At 33.6% G+C, this 18,879-nt stretch overlaps 2 protein-coding genes across 2 annotated transcripts; both read left to right on the plus strand.

The window, feature by feature from the left end:
• Positions 1–2,011: 2,011 nt before the first annotated feature.
• On the plus strand, positions 2,012–3,809 carry LOC18428270 (ethylene-responsive transcription factor 5). Its single transcript, XM_006837306.4, has one exon. The coding sequence runs from the start codon at positions 2,576–2,578 to the stop codon at positions 3,581–3,583; it is 1,008 nt and encodes a 335-aa protein (XP_006837369.1). The 5' UTR covers positions 2,012–2,575; the 3' UTR covers positions 3,584–3,809.
• Positions 3,810–10,090: 6,281 nt separating this feature from the next.
• LOC18428269 (vacuolar protein sorting-associated protein 32 homolog 1) lies at positions 10,091–16,108 on the plus strand. Its single transcript, XM_006837305.4, has 6 exons — positions 10,091–10,400; positions 12,498–12,597; positions 13,593–13,678; positions 13,850–13,941; positions 15,279–15,393; positions 15,825–16,108. Exons 1-6 carry the CDS (start codon positions 10,290–10,292, stop codon positions 16,002–16,004), a joined length of 684 nt encoding a protein of 227 aa, XP_006837368.3. The 5' UTR covers positions 10,091–10,289; the 3' UTR covers positions 16,005–16,108.
• Positions 16,109–18,879: the final 2,771 nt, after the last annotated feature.

An 18,879-nucleotide genomic window follows, 5' to 3' on the forward strand; every position in this document is an offset into this window, starting at 1 on the left:
ATTATAGTGTCAAGTATATATACTCAAAATTTCACCTCGATATGATTTATAAGAAAAAGATTAAATAATTTAGATAGTAACATGTATTTTGAACCACCCGATGAAGATTTGATGGCTAGGATTCGATCTATATTGCTATTCATTAAAGGTGTCACCTTTTGGTAGCTTTATACAGACATAATATATATAAAGAGGTTGTCATCTAAAATAAATAGTAATTTAGGTTATCGTCCAACAATCAAATCTCAATTAGATGGTTAAAAATGCATGTTATTATCTAAATTTTATTATTTCTCTATAAATCATATCAAGATGAGATTTTGGGTGTATATATACTACATGATAGGACACAACACCACCGAACTATGTTGAAAGACATAATTTCATGCTAGAAACTCCTGGGATGACCTAAAGATCTATTTTCACTCCTAAAATGATGCTTAAAACTCAAAAAATGGCATAGATCCGAGTAGATCGATAAACAATTGAAACTATAGAAAATGAATGGCCTTTTTTTTTTTAAGTTAATTCAGTGGGGAAGACAGTGCCCTTACCCATTTTTACAAATAATTTAAGAGTTAGTTGTTTGAAGGTGTTAGTGGGATGGTGTCAGTGTGAGTGGAAACCACAACGTGGGGACTATAGTGTGGGGGTGCTACCACCACAATCCCAACCCTTTGCCCAAATGGATAGTCTAGATGATACATTATGAGATACACCATTTTCAAACTGTGAAATCCTTTTTGGTCCTCATATCTACGCATCTCGAAGTCGAGATGATCAATTGGAGGGTTTTGCAGCATCAGAATAACTTTTTCCAATTGACGTTTGAGGTGTGTCTTACTTCTGTAGTATAAGGTTGACATTTTATATAAATTTCTTCCCCAAAGAAGAGTATAATGAAAAAGATGGAATAAAAGCAATTAAAATTATCGAAAAAAAATTACATAACCTTTAAATTTAGAATTAAGTTGCACCTTTAAAATCTATTAAAAAGTTATTTTGATGATGTAAAAACATCTAATTGATCATCTCGATATTGAGATGTATGGATATGGAGGAAAAAAAACATCTAATTGATCATCTCGATATTGAGATGTATGGATATAGAGGAAAAAAAACATCTAATTGATCATCTCGATATTGAGATGTATGGATTTGGAGGAAAAAAGAGATTTCAAGTCTTAAAAACAATACATCTTACAACACATTGTCTGGACCTTCAATTTTCAAGATTTTTATGCATTTATAGATTTACTTCATTTTGAACTATTTTTTAAATTTAAAATTTTGTAATTAGAAATAAAAATAGTTATTGTACCATCCCAAGAATTTTTGACACCAAAATTGTATCTCATGACAAAGTTTGGAGGTGCATCTTACTTTTAATTGTTTAAAGTTGTAACTTATGCAAACCACACCACCAAATAATAATAAAAGTAAACTAAGTTAAATAAAAAAACAAAAAAAAAAGGGGTGTAGCATGTATAGAGCCGAGGCTCTAAACAGCAAAGTAAAGCACACCTTCAAATAGTGTCGAGAAATGTAATTTCAATACTAAAAATCTTTGAGATAGCCTTAAAATATATTTTTATTTTTAATTATAAAATTTAAAGTTTCAAAAATACTGTAGATCGAACAGATCTATGAAAACCTGGAAATCTTGAAAATTGACAGTCAAAAAAATACGTTATCATTATTTTCAAAACTTGAAATCTAACATTTTGAAGTCGAGATGATCAATTTGAGGATATTGAGACATGGAGGTGCACTCTAAATTGATTGTTTAGAGCCTCGAACTTATGTAAACTTTTTTCAAAAAAAAAATGTACTTGAGATTTTTCCATAAAATGGGGAAATCCATAAAAGGTTGGCACTTTTTCACATTGTCACCCCAATTCAGCTTTGGAAAAATTCAAAGCTCAGTTTATTTGGACTAATCTTGGCTACTATTGTTTTTCAACCAAAAATTGAGGGTACTTTCGTCAAACAAGTGTGTCTCTCTCTCTCAAAATAGGAAAAGAACTTTATAGATTACGAAAAGACAAGGAAGCAAGGATCAGGAGTTAGTTGCAGAGACGACACCGAGAGCGATGCTTCCTCTCCTCATTCTTTGCACCTTCCTCTCTCTCTCCTTTATGCTTCCATGTCTCTTTCTCTCTCTAAATCCTTTCTCTCTCTACATTCCATGGAAGATAAAGGAGCCACCAAGTCCAACCCTTTTAATACCCCCCACACTCCTCCCGTTTACTCATCAAATCCTCCACGTTTTTTATCTCTCTCTCTCTCTCTCTCTCTCTACTTCTCCAGCTCTCAGCTGATTTCCCTTTTCTCTCTCTTTCTCACTCTACTTCCTCTTCTCGGTGTTATTGGGCTTATTTTGAGCTGTAAGCTCTTCTTCCTTCTCTTTCTCACTCTTCTTTCTTCCTCTTCCGTGTTTTCTCTGTTTTTTTTGGGCCTAATTTGAGCTCTAGACTGTTATTTCTCCAATTTTGAGCTTGAATTTTTGCAGAAGCTTCAAAAGCGTCGCTGTTTCTGCTTATTTTTAGCTGTGAAGCTTTTGAAGAAACCATTAATGGAAGCTTTTCAGTCATCTTCTGTGCTGGACCTTATCAGAGAGCACCTCCTTGGCGATTTCGCAATTGATGAGCTCTTTGAAGCTTTGGATTCCAACAAAACCAATTTATCACTGGAAATTGGCTCTGAATCTACAGTTCATGAGGAGAAAACCTCTGGTCTTGAAGATATGACCTCTAAATCACGGATAAATAAGGAGAAAACGAGTAATTTAACGCCATTAATAACAGAGTCTCGAGAAACTGGACTTCCTCCTCCCCATAACTCCTCGCCTTCCATTTCTCGAAGGCCATCGCTGACCCTGGCCCTGCCCCCTGCGCAGCCTCTCGACCTAACACCTACGGGACGCAATACCAGGCCGGATAAGTTTTCCGGCGAAAAATCGGCCGGAATAACTGGTTCTTCCTCCGATTCGAAAAAGCACTACAGAGGCGTGCGCCAAAGGCCATGGGGAAAGTTTGCAGCTGAGATCCGAGATCCAAACAAGCAAGGAGCTAGGGTTTGGCTTGGAACCTTTGACACGGCCATTGAAGCAGCTCGAGCTTATGACCAGGCAGCTTTCAGGCTCAGAGGGAGCCGCGCCATCCTCAACTTCCCCCTCGAAGCTGGACGGAACCCCAACGGAAACCCTAAGGGAGTTGCAGAGGAAGCCGCAATCACCAGCCAAAACCCTAACGGAGCTTCAAAGGGAGCACAAATAGTTGCGGGCGAAGCCTCTGTCGCCGGACGGAACCCTAACGGAGAGGAACGGAAGAGGATGAGGGAGGAAACCGTACACAACACGTGCTTGAAGGTGCCCAAGATGGAGAGCGACGAAAGCATACACAACATGTGTATGAAGAGGTCGCCGGAAAATTGGCTGGAGACACGGCCGGAAAGTGGTTTCACGGCGCCTCCTCTCACTCCGTCGAATTGGTGGGACTGCGGTGAATTAAAGGGGATTTTTGAGGTCCCCCCACTCTCTCCTCACTCTCCTTTTGGCTACTCTCAGGTTCTCGTCAGTTAAACTTTCCAGCCACTTTCCCGGCCAGTCTGAACTTTCCGGTGAACTTCACGGCGGTTTAGGGTTTCCCGTCAATGGGAGATTAACACATTAGAACTGTTTTTTTATTTTTTATTTTTTACTTGTATATATACGCGTGGATGCCAACGGGTACCGGAGTGTTGTACATATACAGGATTTATTTTGTTCTTTGAAATATCGAAAATACTTTATTTGTTTCTGTATTAAATTTAGGGTCTTTGAACCAGGCTGAGGGCCTAACCAATCAAATAAGCCGTATTTTGTCGAACATCTTGTTCAAAATTTATTTTCATCTTTAATTACAAAATTTAATGATTAAAAAATAGTATAGATCAAGTAGATCTACGAACACTTAGAAAATTAACGGTCTTAATAATTCATTACTAGATGCATTATTTCCAATGCTAGAAATCTATTTTTTCTCGTGTCTTTACATCTTGAGGTTGAAATGATCGAATTAAGGGTTTTCAGCATCAAACAACTTATTCTAGTGAATTTTTGAAGTGTATCTCGATCTAATTGTTTAGGGCCTCACCTTTTTATAAATGTTTTTCTTAAATTTAATCGAAATTTAAAGGTGTGCATTACTTCTGCAGAATAAAAAAGGCATCTTATATAAATCCCACCCTTTAGATAATGTACACAGTTTATATGAGTCCCCAAACTCATATGTTGAAATGCACCCCGTCTTAATAATCTATTTTTTAAATGGATTTTGGTACTAATTTTATAATATGTTGATCAACTTGCCATTAGTACATATAACATATTTATATTTTTTATTCTATATAAGTTAAATTTATACGTACTAACCTTATAGTATATTATTATTCAATAATGACAATTATGTTAAATTAATAAATTTCAATTCAAGTAGCTATCCCATAAGCTCGTCACTATGTTCTTGAAGTTCTTATCAAGTGTATTATTTAAAGATAAAAGTGTACATAAGGTTGCAACTTTAAAATGTAGAATTACAAATGTATCTCAAAAATCTTTCGGAAAAGGTGGTTTTAATGTTGAAAGACCCTCTAATTGATCATTTTAACATATCGAGACGTATGAATATATATATAAAAAGATTTTGAGTCCCAAAAATAATGCATCTTGCAATGTATTATCTAAACCTTCTATTTTCAAGATTTTCATATGTTTATAGATCTACTTGACTTTAACCATTTTTGAAGTTTAAATTTTATAATTAGATATGAAAATAGATTTTTAAATAAACTTACAAAAAATTTACACCAAAATTACATGTTATAATAAAATTTGGAGGTGCGTCTTAATTGGATCGTGGCAACCTTATAAACCGCACCCTCATTTGAAACCATTTGTTATAGGATTGACGACAATGGAGGGTGATGTACAAGTAATACATATAAATGTACATATATTATGCTCCCTCATGAGCATATTACACATTTACTCCCTTAGACAAAACACTTACTTGGTATATTCGTTTTTATTTAGAATTTTAGGATCCATCTGATTTTAACTAGAAGATTATATTAAAATATAAAAATTTGTAAGTTTGAGTTTTTGAACATTTAGATCATTCCCACAAAAAATTAGATCATTCTGGTGCAATCTTGGGATGCCATTCTTTCGAAGTAGAATGGGCGAGTAGCAAAGTTTAATTATATTAATACGTCAAATTTAAGTCAAGTCCTTGAATGACTTCACGGTTAGTCTCATGCTTTTGGCCAAGAAGGGTGCAACTTATTTGTTGTTTTAATTTTCTGATATATATGTATTCGAATTTGTGAATCAATAAATTCAAATACTCTCGTCACGAAAAAAAACGACTGGGCGTTTAAAGTTTTTTCCTTTGAGATTGGTTGTCGGGTTCTAGAGATCGCATCCCAAAAATTTGGGATGTAAAAGATATTCCTAATGTAAGTTTTGCCTGAGGGAGTAGATAAATAGCATACTACCCCCGGAGTAAGAAATCTTTTGTTAGAGAGATACAAAAGGCATGAATAATCTTTCCATATACTTGATTTGGCCATAGATAAGTAATCATTATTGATGACTTAGAGAGAGACAGCCATTTCTTATGTTGGTAGAGAGAGAAAGAGAGCATAGAAACCTTTCTTACACATTTTTAGAGAGAGAGAGAGAGAGCATAGGAACCTTTTCTCATAACTTATGAAGAGAGAGAGAGAAGGAAACTGCTAATGCATGGACTGATTTGGTCGTGGCCAATTGTTTATTAACATTATTTTGACCTATGTTTAGCAGCACGTGTGCTTTTTAACTTTCAATGTTCAAATGAAGTTTTGATTTTTGGGTCAATTGTCAAAACCAACGAGACTCACATCTTCAAATAGCAACAAAAGCCAACTTGGCCTCCTCATTTATTAGCAACTAATTTTAGACCAGGTCCATTTTCAAAATTAAATGCGATTCTTAACGAAAATGGCATATGGGTTCCTACTGTTCTTCTCTCTTTATTATCCTCCAATTTGCTAGATTCGTTTCAGAATCGTTGGGTAAAATGAAGCAATTCGGTATTTCGATTGATTTAGAGGAAGATTTTGAGATTTTTTTTAAAAAAATATATATAATATCAATAAAATATATATTTATATATAAAAATAATAATGATTTTATGAGACTTTCCTACACCTGCGTGTGTAGGACCCCAAAAGATTACTATTAAATTTGATACAGATCTCTAAAAAAATTATCATATAGGTGTGGGACTGATTTTTATAGAGATCTGTGTCAAATTTAATGGTGATCCTTTTGGGTCCTACACACATGGGTGTAGGAAGGTCTCATAGGATCATTACTCATATAAAAATATAATAAAATAATAAAAATTTTAGAAATAAAAATCCAAATAGTAATAATAATAAATACAATTTTGTGATTCAACCAAAAGATTCTGAATCAGACTGAAGCACATGATTGTACTTTAAAATGATATTTTTGTGTTTTGGTTGAAGAGGTCGAAGCTTCAGTCGAAAAAGCCGAATCAGGTCGTAGCAGCCCGAAGCCAAAGATTACTTATCATCAATAATGATTTCAGCCTATTTCAGCCAAAGATCAGAATATTTCAGCCTCTTCAGCTAAGGCAAAGTGAATTTGATAACATTGTTTGAAACATGCTTGGCAACTTGCATAGCCACCTCATGGGGATTCCTATAGGGTTGTAAACAGGTCCAGATGGGTTGATGCTTACCTTTATTAGATCCGGCCCTGTGTGGGTCTAGGTCCAGTGGATTTGGAGTCTAGGCCTAGATCCAGTGGATTTGGATGGCTTGCTTGAGACTGAACATATCTTGATCTAGATTGGCTACCCCCACCACCAGACACTAGTGCTGCCCTGCCTGCCCTGCCCTGCCCTTCCCTTTACAGGCACAAATGCTAGTAGATATATAAAGTTTTGGTCTCTCCAAAAAGGGTAAATTTAACAATTTAAAATTTTCATTCAAAAAATTATTAGTGTCCAAAAGGGGTAAATTTAACAATTTAAAATTTTCATTCAAAAAATTATTAGTATTTTAGCTTTTAACATTTATTTATTTGTACATTTTCACAATCTTAGAGATTATATATTCCTAAAATGTGAAATTCAAAATGTATCTTAAAAAAAGGAATCATGAAAAGGGCACAACTATTTGGAATACGAGCCGACAAGCCGACATCATAATATAAATCACATGGCCAATAAGGAAGGAGAAAAATAAACGGCCTACATTTGTGCATTAATGAATAAAAAAAAAAAGTAGGGATCCCTTGCGCCCCAAACGTTGCGCACATGTAATTTTCACATATTATATAGGAAATGCATAAGGAAGACGTGCTCTACCCCTTTTTAAAAAAAATAGTGGAGCACTTTGCTTTTTTCTTCTTTTTTTTTCTTTTTTTTTTGTTTTTTTTTTTTTTTTTTGAAGATGTCAGTAATGTGGCGATACACAACTTTTTTTTAAAGGTGTTAGTAATGTGGTGTCAGTGGAAGTGGATGCCGCAACATAATGTTTTGGGTGTAGAGGTGCTACCACCATGATCCTAACCCCCTCACAATGAAATTATTTATTTTTGTTACAAGAAAGTCATAATCATTGACCATTAGATTTCAAAACCCTCAACTTTCATAAACCCTTAATTTTTTTCTATTTAGAAAAAACCCTCAATTTTGATAAACTTCTCCCAAACCATTTTTTTTCAATTTTAAGCGTTTTTTTTACCAAAATAACATTCACGGTAGTCATGTTACCGTGAAGCACAATTACAATACTTTAAGTAACGTAAAAACCAAACCATGTTATACAGTATTTTAAATACTGTAAAAACTAAATCATGTTATACGGCACTTGAAATGCCGTAATTTCTCATTATATTTATCTCTTTCATCTTATTATTTTTATGTTTATCTCTTCTTTCTCTCTCCAATTCTTTTTAATATCGATCTATTCTTTCTCTCTCTAACTCTCTTTCTCTCTCTACTTATTTCATCAACTCAACAAATGCCATTCTAACACGATACAAAATCTAACTCTGTCTAATTTTCTTAGGGGATGGGATTGAAGGGAGTTTTTATAGGGAGGGTAAGGTATACACATGTTGTTATACAAATCTCCTTGGAGAGAGAAAGAAGAGATAAACATAAAACGAATGAGAGATGAAAAAGGTAAATATAAACAAAAGGAGAAAAAGGCTTACGGCATTTCGAGTCCCATATAACATGGGTTAGTTTTTATGGTACTTAAAATGCCGTATAACATGAGCTAGTTTTTACGGTACTTAAAATGCCGTATAACATGAGTTAATTTTTACAGTACTTAAAATGTTTACGGTAGTTAAAATGGCATATAGCATGGGTTAATTTTTACAGTACTTAAAAGTATCATAATTGTGTTTCACGGTAATACGACTACCGTCCAGGTTATTGTAGTTAAAAAATGCCCAAAATTGAAAAAAATGGTGTGTGTGAGGTTTATGAAAGTTGGAGGTTTTTTTTTTTTTTTTTCTAAATAGACGAAAATTAAGGTATATTTGTGATAATTTCCTTAGTTAAAGACGTGTTACTATTTAAGCACAAAGTCCAAAGCAAATTTTTTCTGGCACACTTTCATCATTTGATTGCACATTCAATGGCTAAAAGTGATTGTGAAATCCTAGTACTAAAAATAAAAGGTTTTGTTAAGCTACTCCTGCAGATAGAGTATATACGTAATGTACTCAACATTTTTAGACACTTGATATTCTTATCCTTTTCAAGTAATTAGTCAAGAGTAAAGTAAAAGTTCTTAACAAAAACAAAAATACTTATTAACTATAGTGAACAATAACGTCACCAACACAACATGTGATATCAGTCATATAAAATATTAATTGATTTTTTAACTACTATTAGGATGCCACTAGTTTTTTATAGAAATATCAATTTCACTTCTCTTAATGATAAAAAATGCCCTTGTTTAAAAATTCTTGTATTACAAATCAAAAGTATCTAAGTGTCCAAAAATATTAAGTATATACTCCATATGTAGGAGTAGCCTAACAAAACCTACAAAATAAATCGTCTCATAGTGTACAATCCCTTATATATGAAGCCAAACCCCACCCACTAGGTCAACCAAGTTAGCACCCTAAGTTTCTATGTATTAAAGGCCTAATTGGATAAATCTAAAATATCTTATAAACACCATGTGAGTTTTAGGGCTCTTTCTGCCATATCGAAACACTGAGTCAGCTTTTGAAGAGGTGATTTGGTCAGTTTAGAAAAAGTGAGTTTTAGGGCTCTTTCTGCCATATCGAAACACTGAGTCAGGGCTTTTGAAGAGGTGATTTCGTCAGTTTAGAAAATATTTTTTCAAAACGCTAAAGGAATCCCTTTATGTTTAAAAGTTGTGACGATGAATCATCCACTTATTGATTCTACTCTAGGTGGGTGATAACCCTACAAATTGCACATGTGCTTGCGCGCACACACACAAAAGCAAAAGGATATATATATATATATATATTTATATATAAAAAGAGTTTTTGTATTTATGATCCTTTCTGTCTATAACAATGAATAAAACCATTACAGGCAATTTGAAGTGGGTGATAACCCTACAAATTGCACATGTGCATGCGCACACACACACAAAAACAAAAAGATATATATATATATATATATAAATAAAGGGTTTTTGTGTTTATGATCCTTTTTGTCTATAACAATGAATAAAACCATTACAGGCACTTTGAAGCAGGGGAAGGTATAATATTTTATGTATAAGGTAGAATTATTGGTTAAATATGGAGAATTTCCGATCTGGATCAGTGATTCTAAAATTTTTAACTACGATCAGATAACATATTGATGTGAAGCGGTTGTTATTCGGACAAAGGGCAAAATAGTCATTTTGGAGATTTTGAAGTATATATGTGTCATTTCGAGATTTAAAGTGGAGATATTGGTCTGCCCTCTTTTATATGAGGAATTCGAACAGTGTACAATACTGTATTTAAAAAGCGTATAAATACCAACGGCTCGTTTCTTGTTCCCGCCTTCCTTGCTGCAATCGAAAAATCACAAAATCCAACCCCTCTCTCTCTCCCTTACTGAGTTATTATATATATATAGATTAGAGCAAACCCAATTCTTTCCCTGCCTTCTTACTCCATATGCCGGGACAATACAAAACCCAACCTTTCTTTCTCTCTCTCTCTCTCTGTATGCCTGATGTTTTCCAAGCTTTCTGGTTGCGGAGCTGCATTCATCCGAATCGTGATGCTTGTGAAGCTCTTCATGAAGCCTAAGCGGCTACCATCCACCCTTGACAAGCTCACCCAGGTATAGTTCTTCTATGTTTCTGTGTTTCTATTTGATTTGTTACTGTGTTTGTGAGTAAACCCATTTTGTATATTTATGTAATTCGTTCTCTGAAAAGGCTTTGATGGTTCATATAGGATTTTATCATTCATCTTATTTCTTTCTTTTTTCTGGTTTTCTAGTTTTATTTTTGTGATCTTTGCCACATTTGAAGAGTACCCATCTTCTAAAAGCGATGTGCAAAACTTTGGCTCGGGGTCAGGACTTAGACCCCGACTGAGCTGAGTAACTCAAGTGCTTGAGTCATGTATGAGGCCCCCGATACAAGAAACTCGAGCTGGTCCACTTGGACTCGCTTGAGTCATGCACAAAACCTAAAAGGGCTCACAAGTGCAAAAGAAGTACAAAAACTTTGTCAAAAATAAATAAAAAATCACTAAAAAATGATTGATTGTACGTGCGCACCATTTATTGTATGTATGATGGAAAATGTATATAGAAAATGGAATATGGAAAAAATTGATTTTTAGCATGAATGAATTCATAAGAATCCAAAAAAGAGTAGAGAAAGAAAAATTCATGAATTATCACAAAAAAATCAATCAAATTAAATGCGACATTTGAAATTTAAAGCTAACATCAAAAAGCACAAATGCAGGGTGCGAAGGGCGTGTTCTTGGCCGACACCGACTTGACTTGACCAAGTTCTAAAACAATCTCTGAAATTGACACTTGAATTTTAATCAGGCACAGTTACATTTCTGTTATTTTCAGCTGTGGTGACTGAAAATGTGATTTTTGGGTAAAGGAAAAGTATACTAATAGACCATTTACTTTTAGTACAAGGAGATCATAATCACTCTAATCAGTTGCTTTTCAAATTGGGTGGTTGTGAATGTAGACTAGGTTCAATTTTTTTAAAAAAAAATCTCTTCAATTTCGTGATACAACTCAAGCTGTTTAATTTGAAATCAGATGGCTAGAGGTAGTTGTAACCTTGTAAAAAGGTAAACGATCTCATAGTATACATTGCCAAGGTTTAATTGACAATTTTTGTAGAATGAAATTGAGAACTAGTTAGAATGATATGCATTTGCCCTTGATCTCTTATAGAATTGAGTTTGATAAGTATGATGCTCATTGTATATTTACAAGGTCAAAATTGTGCTTTATGTGTAAATACAATGAGACTATTACCTTTGCACACAAATGTCACAAACAACCCAAGCCATAAAATGTAAAATCAAATGGCTTGGGTGGGTTTTTCTATGCACAAAATCAAAGGAAAGCTTTCTCATAACAATGAATGAAATGCTTTTTAGGTATAAAAATAAAAAACCAAAGAATATATGCTCTCTTGAGAGCATAATGTATAGTCACTCCATTGGGTACTTAGGTAGGAGTATTTTTAGGTTAGGCTTTTGGTGCATCCAGGAATGCCACTATTATTGTGTGTCCACCCTTGTGAAATCCATCTTGGAGATAGAATTTGGATCCAAATTTTTGCAAGTTTATCATCTCGAACACCACGGTCATGAATCTAAAAAAAATTGAATATGAGCCTAAAAATGGTCTATGTTGTAATTTTTCTTGGACTCTCCAAATTCACAAATCTGAGTTGGAGATAGAGTTACAGTGATTTGAGATGTGCTATGACTCGTAAATCCCTTAAAAGTCAAGGCAAATACATGAGTCAGCCAACTCACCAAATACTTTTCCATATGGTTAGGAGACCCAAAATTTTGGAATAACCTAAAGTTCTCAAGGACCAGGATAAAAATAGTACTTTAAAACAAAAGGTAACAGGATTAACAGAGACAGTCCAATTTTTTGATGGTTAGATTAGTGTTTAGCAACTGAGAATCCTTTTTTTATTTAAAATACTCATGTCATGATTGGATAGTGGATCCTCCAGAAAATCTTCCAAAATAGGTCTTTTGCCCAAGGGAGCATGGTAGCACGGTATATGCACTCAAAATAAAATAAATTAACAATTACATAGATTTCTATCCTACTCTCCTAGTTTCCTTAAATTTTGTTATTGCTCTTTTTCATATGGGTGGTTATCTCAAAGATCTTTTATGGTATGTAACTTTTAATCATGCAAATATAATGTAGACAATCAGAGTCTTGGAGGAAAAGGAGTGTGCCTTACAAAACAAGATTGCTGCAGAGGTTGAGAGGGCAAAGGAGTTCATTAGAACAAAGAACAAAAGAGGTGTGTTGGCTTATAATCTCTAAATACTTATATCCTTTTATCTTGATGCATTCTGAACTCAAAAAATAGAAAATTTGTCATAAAGGTCACTGAAATGTTAGCTTATGTGCCTTTTTAAATTTGTTTAAGCTATGTCAAGTGGCAATGCTCCTTGCAACCCTCTCTCTCTGCCCCCTCTTTTGTTTTGCTTTTTTACTTGGCTCTCTCCCTTTCCATATTTTAACTGGGTTCCTTTCTATCTTTGGAGTTCAGCCCTTGAATATCGCTCTAGTATTTTGGTCAGCTTTATTGGTTAGTTGTTGACAATTACAACCATTATGTTCAATTCCCACCCAAAAACAGGGGAAACAAAGGAAGAAGGAGAAGATTTCTGTCAACTTTGGTTTGGTAAACAATTTAGAGATGAATCAACTAAAAGAATGCAGCAATGAAGCAGCAAAGTGAAGCACTTAGTTATTCACACAAATACTAAATTTTTTAATAATTTCTTCTGAGAAACAAATTTACCTTTATAGTATAATAGAACTATACAAGCTTAAATGGAAAAGAAAACAAGTTATGAAGAACCACTTGAGACATTAATGGTAATGCAGCTATCTATTACAGACAGCCATGGAAAACAATTTCCTGTCCTCAACATTTTCAAAAAGAAGTTAACTCAAAGGATGCCATTTTTCAAATAATATCTAAGTGGACAAGGAAGCAGAATTCAATCTGAGACATAACAATCATCATACCATAGTTTATTTTAATGTTCTGCATACCAGATGTAAAACTTCAAGGGAAAGTATACAGCATCGAATGCGCTATGGTATCAGGCAGCAATTTCCATGATATATCCAAAGATTATATGAAATGAGATTTATTTATCAAGAAAAATGGGGATTAGCATCACATTGTCATAATCTTACTCCCCTTTAAAATAAACGGGCATGTGAATTTGGAAACCAACACTGTTTTCCACTAACTCTTTAAATGGGTTTGTGCACTTTTAGCTACAATTCAATGTTTGAAGAGGAAAAGGCTCTTCGAGGAGCAAGTTGAGCAACTTAGGGACTTTCAATATCGGATCCATATTCAGGTGCAGTTTCGATTCACGCTTCATCTATCCTTTTTTTCTTTGGGTAGAGGTTCAATTCAGAATTTGGAGTTAGTGAGGATTGTAGTTTGACTGTCTGGAACTTTCATGTGATATGCTTGAATTATTATTTATTACCATTTAAATTTCCCAATTCTTTTGTCACTTTTGCAGATTCTTATGCTGGAAGGTGCAAAAGCAGCCTCAGAGACTCTTGATGCCTTAAAGATAGGAGCACTATCAATGCAATCAATACAAAGAGGAATGTAAGTGGATCCTTATGATTTTAGGAGAGTGAATATAGTACTAGTGATATACTCTACAAGGGCTATTACAGTGATACTAGGACAAATCGGTTATCACTACAACATTATACTAACACAAATTTGATTATCTGAAATTGTATATTGAAACTTGAAGCAGGATACTTCTTCACCTGCCATGTGGTTGACTTGTAGTCTTGTAGCATATGTATTCATATTTTCAGAATACAAAATTTCATGTTATCTTCTCTTAGTTTCAGTTAGCATTTGTTAATCGCTAGAGTTACTCGGGCCCAGCGGGGTACCAAGCCTGAAATCTCCCCAAACTCTGGGGTTCTATAATTAATAATATTTTATTCATAAATCATTTAATCTTTTGATCATATCAGTTATAATTGACTTATATTTCGTTTTGTTTATAGTTTTTTAGGTTTTATGGTTTTTTGTGGTTTTCCTACTTATTTATTTTTTGAAAAAAATATATTTTATAGCCTTTTTATGTTGTTTATCATTTTTCCTTTTATTTCAATATTTCATATTTCTTATTGGATTTTTAGGTCATTAAGCTGCCAAGTATGGACTTGGGCGAGTCGAATGGACTTGCCCAAGTGATTTGGCTGTTCCGGGGCCGAGTTCAACACCGAGTACTCACTGGTTTTAGATATTGATTTTGAGGAACATTAAACTCATCATTTTCCCATTATTATCATTGGTATGTCTCAAAATTGTCCATTGTGGTACAAATCCCTCTTTCTATATATAAAGGACTTTGGGGTCATTTCTTCAACATGAATCAAGAATATGTAGAACATTTGTATCACTTAAGCTATCTCTGTTCATGGAGTGCTCCAGTCTTTTCTATAAAGTAATATTTGGTTATTAATCTCTATTTCTTTTATTTTTCTTTTTCTTTTTGATGAACTGGTTATTAATCCCTCTGTCATGCTTATTAGTTCTTATGTCTCAAAGTTGTCCATTGTGGCCTACATCCTCATTTGAATCATGCAATACAAATCCCTCTCTCTATATATAAAGGACTTTGGGGTCATTTCATCAACATGAATCAAGAATAAGTATAACATTTGTATCATTTAAGCTATCTCTGTTCATGGAGTGCTCCAGTCTTTTCTATAAAGTAATATTTGTTTATTAATCTCTATTTCTTTTTCTTTTTTGATGAACTGGTTATTAATCCCTCTGTCATGTGTATGCATATGTAGATACATATACGTGACCACTTCTGAATTTACATTTTTTGGCATGGCTCTAAAGAAAAGATTGTATTTTTTGCATCTGAGTTCAGATCATGCTGGTTTTACATGGTGTATATGTGTTTACAGGAACATTGATGGTGTCAAAGAGACAATGGATAGGATCAGTGAGCAGATAGAGGACATGAGAGATATTCAAGAAGCTGTATCTGTTCCTGTTGGTCTGGCTAAGGGCTTTGATGATGTATATGGTGCCTCTTACCCTTCTCTCTCTCTCTCTCTCTCTCTCTCTCTCTTCAATGAACCCACCACATCCTGTTCCCAGTTATTGTAGGAGCCTGGAATGGATCTTGCTTGGAATGTTTTTGAAAGGCTCCATTTTAATTAAATTTAGGCTATCTTCAGTAAAACATTTACTTTAACTCAGTTGTTATTTTTAAAATTTCTTTTAATTTAAACTGGTGTTATGTTTTCAGTTTTCAACATTCTTCATTTCTTGTTGCCATCAAAATTATTATCCTGCTGGTACTAATGTTATCATCATTACTGATCATTGAATCCATTTTTGCCAATATTTTTATTAAACTATCCTTTAATAAAAAATTCAAACCATCTACCATTGCCTATCATTGTCATCTTTATCAGTTCCTCAGTTTAATTAATTTGTTGTATTAGGATGATCTTGACAAAGAGTTAGAACAGTTAGAGCGAACTGCAATGGAGGAAGAGCTTGTTCAACTGACAATGGGTACCTCAGTGCTTCACGAAAAGAAAATTTTCCTAGAGAAAGTATCGAATCATGATGAAGAGCTCTACGCTTCACAAGAAGAGATGCCCCTCCAGTTGGCCATGTAATTCTTCATAAGTTACTTTTATTGTTTAACTGCTAATTGATTTTTAAGTATAATGTGTATATGAAAAATGTATATATGAACAATCTCATAATTTCAAATTTTATATTGTTTATTCTCTTTCTCATGCAATGGTTTGAATTCATATAGGAGTTTTCTCTTCCTTTTTTTACTTCTTTTCTCATGATCTGTTTCATCTTTTCCACAACTTTGTTCTATTGCATGCATGAGGGATAAATTCACTATCTTGCCACTTCTCAGAGGCATTTGGTAAAATTCTTTCCTCCATTTTCTAATGTTTTGAATGGAAACCACCTGCAGTTGGAGCATGAAGGACTCCAAATAATCACCAATAAATTTTGACACAGATCTCTAGAAAAGTTATCAATAAAACCATTCACCCAAATCCCATACCTATGTTATAATTTTTTTAGAAATGTGTGCCAAAATTTAATGGTGATCATTTGGAGTCCTACTCACATGGGTGTCGAAAGGTCTCATTGTATCATTACTCTATATTTAAATCTTATGTTATATATATAATTTAAATATTATAATTAAAATATATAGTTTTATTTAAGAGTAATGATCTTATGAGACCCTCTCACACCCATGTGTGTAGGAACCCAAATGATCACTATTAAATTTGGCAATGATCTCTAAAAAAGTCAAGTCTCACACTCTTGTGATAGCTTTTCTAGATATTCGTGCCAACTTTAATGGTAATCCTTTAAGGTCCTGTACACATGGGTGGGGGAGGGTCCTATAAGATCATTACTCTATTTTAATACATAATATTTTAATACTATTTAATTAAAAAGGGAGCAGATTTGTCCATTGTTGAGAGAGAGAGAGGAGAGAAGAGAAAGCTTAGAGTTTCTCAAAGCCATTTCTTAAACAAGCCCATCATGGTAATGTGTATACCGCGACGTTTTACTATTTTTGTAAAAAAAAAAAAAATGAAAAAAAAGGTCTATTTATGTAAAAAAAACAAAATGAAAAGAAAAAAAAAAGTAAAAAAAAAAATTGAAAAAGAAAAAAAAAGAAGAAGAGTGTGGATGAGGTTTATGATATATTAATAAATATCAATTGTGAAAAGGCTTTGACGACGATGATGATGATATTGAAGTATTTCATGAGTGATTTGCTTGCCTTTGGTTTAGAGGTAAAAAAGACATTGACCAATGTTACAGGAGTAATGATACTATGAGATCCTCCCACACCCATGTGAGTAGGACCCCAAAGGATCACCATTAAAATGTGACACATATCTCTAGAAAAGTTATCCCATGGGTGTGGGACTTGGGTGAATAGGTTTATTGATAATTTTTTTGGAGATCTGTGTCAAAATTTAATGGTGATTCTTTGAGGTCTTATTCATATGGGTGTTGGAGGGTCTCATAGTATCATTACTCATTTTACAATACAAATTTAATAGGGGATTGTATACAATGAGACTATTTAGCTTTGATATAAGGTAGTCATAATTCCTTGCAACTATTTGATGTGAAATTTGATAGCTTGGATGTGTCATGAAATTCGAAAAAATTTCTTTTGAAGTTTCAGCTTGGTCAATGAAATAATTGCAACCAGCCAACTTCACATCCAATGGTCAAGATTATTGTGACCAATTTGTAGAAAACGTAAATGGTCTCATTCTATACTTTCCCATTTAATATATACTAAAGGCTGCTTATTCCTTGCTACAAGGATACAATCAACCTTGACGGTTAGATATGAAATCGAGCTATTAGAGAAGTATTATTGATTGGGCTCAAAATCCAAAAGAAAATTTTTTGAGCTTTCCATCACATTCAAGCTGAAGTGTTGGATTTCACGAGAACTGCTGAGCTTACTTGTACCATAAGTGAACGGTCTTATATTGTAAAACCCCCCAATGTGGGTTGTTAGCTGGCTGGTATCACACATTTTATCCCCCATGCTTGAATCCCTTTGAAATGGGATACTTGAGTAAGTGTCTTAAACCATAAAAAAAGATCGACTTCGCATGGCATTTTAAATTATTCCCTTTAAATGCCATGCTTGAATCCCCTTTAAATGTCATGCTTGAATAATTGCCTTAAACCATTGAAAAAGATCGAATTAGCATGGCATTTTAAATTATCCCCTTTAAATGCCATGCTCAAATAAGTGCCTTAAGAAAAAGACCGACTTGGCATTTTAAATAGAAAAATGGCTCTATCAAAATGAGCAAGCCTCACCTCATAACTCATCAAAAATTGCAATTCAAACATTGAATAACTTTTACATCAATCATCTCAGCTTGAACAATATGATTATGAAAAAAAATTAAGATTTCAAGCTTGAAAAATAGTGCATATTGTAACAAATTATTTAGATTGCACATTTTAACCTAAAAATAAGTATTCATAGATCCATAAGATTAGCACCATTTTTTGAGTTTCAAATTTTATTATAGACGTTGGAAATTGATTTTTGAGCCAACATGAAAATTTCCGTTGCCAAAAGTACTTTTTGGATGAGGATTTGATGTGAAGCTTTATTTTGTTTTTATAAAGCCTAGGCCTCACAGAGATTCCATCCTTTATATATAGTCATATATCCTCATGTAATAATATAATTTTTTAAAATTTACCAGTTAGGACATGGTACTATTTTAATAAGCATATTTGAAATCAAATTTTTAATGAATGTTACGCTAGATTTTCTTCCTAACAACCATATTTGATAAATCCAATCAAAGTTTAAATATTTACTTCTTTTGAAAGTTTATGCTGTTAAATACATCCTAAATTTAATTATTTTGTCCTTTGGAGAACTCATTGCCATTAAATTCTTGGAACACAGTTTTTATCCAATGCATTTTATTTTCATATTGCTGAACCTCTCTCTTATGG

This window comes from Amborella trichopoda, chromosome 13, assembly GCF_054954075.1.
Source record: "Amborella trichopoda isolate Santa Cruz 75 chromosome 13, AtrichopodaSantaCruz75HAP2 v2.0, whole genome shotgun sequence".
Taxonomy (NCBI): domain Eukaryota; kingdom Viridiplantae; phylum Streptophyta; class Magnoliopsida; order Amborellales; family Amborellaceae; genus Amborella; species Amborella trichopoda.

What these genes read in the sequence shown, in the direction of transcription:
- LOC18428270 (XM_006837306.4), top strand. Translation starts at nt 2,576, where the DNA reads ATGGAAGCTTTTCAGTCATCTTCTGTGCTGGACCTTATCAGAGAGCAC.
- LOC18428269 (XM_006837305.4), top strand. Translation starts at nt 10,290, where the DNA reads ATGTTTTCCAAGCTTTCTGGTTGCGGAGCTGCATTCATCCGAATCGTG. An exon ending in CCCTTGACAAGCTCACCCAG is followed by an intron (nt 10,401 to 12,497) that starts GTATAGTTCTTC and finishes AATATAATGTAG; the next exon opens with ACAATCAGAGTCTTGGAGGA. An exon ending in TAGAACAAAGAACAAAAGAG is followed by an intron (nt 12,598 to 13,592) that starts GTGTGTTGGCTT and finishes GTGCACTTTTAG; the next exon opens with CTACAATTCAATGTTTGAAG.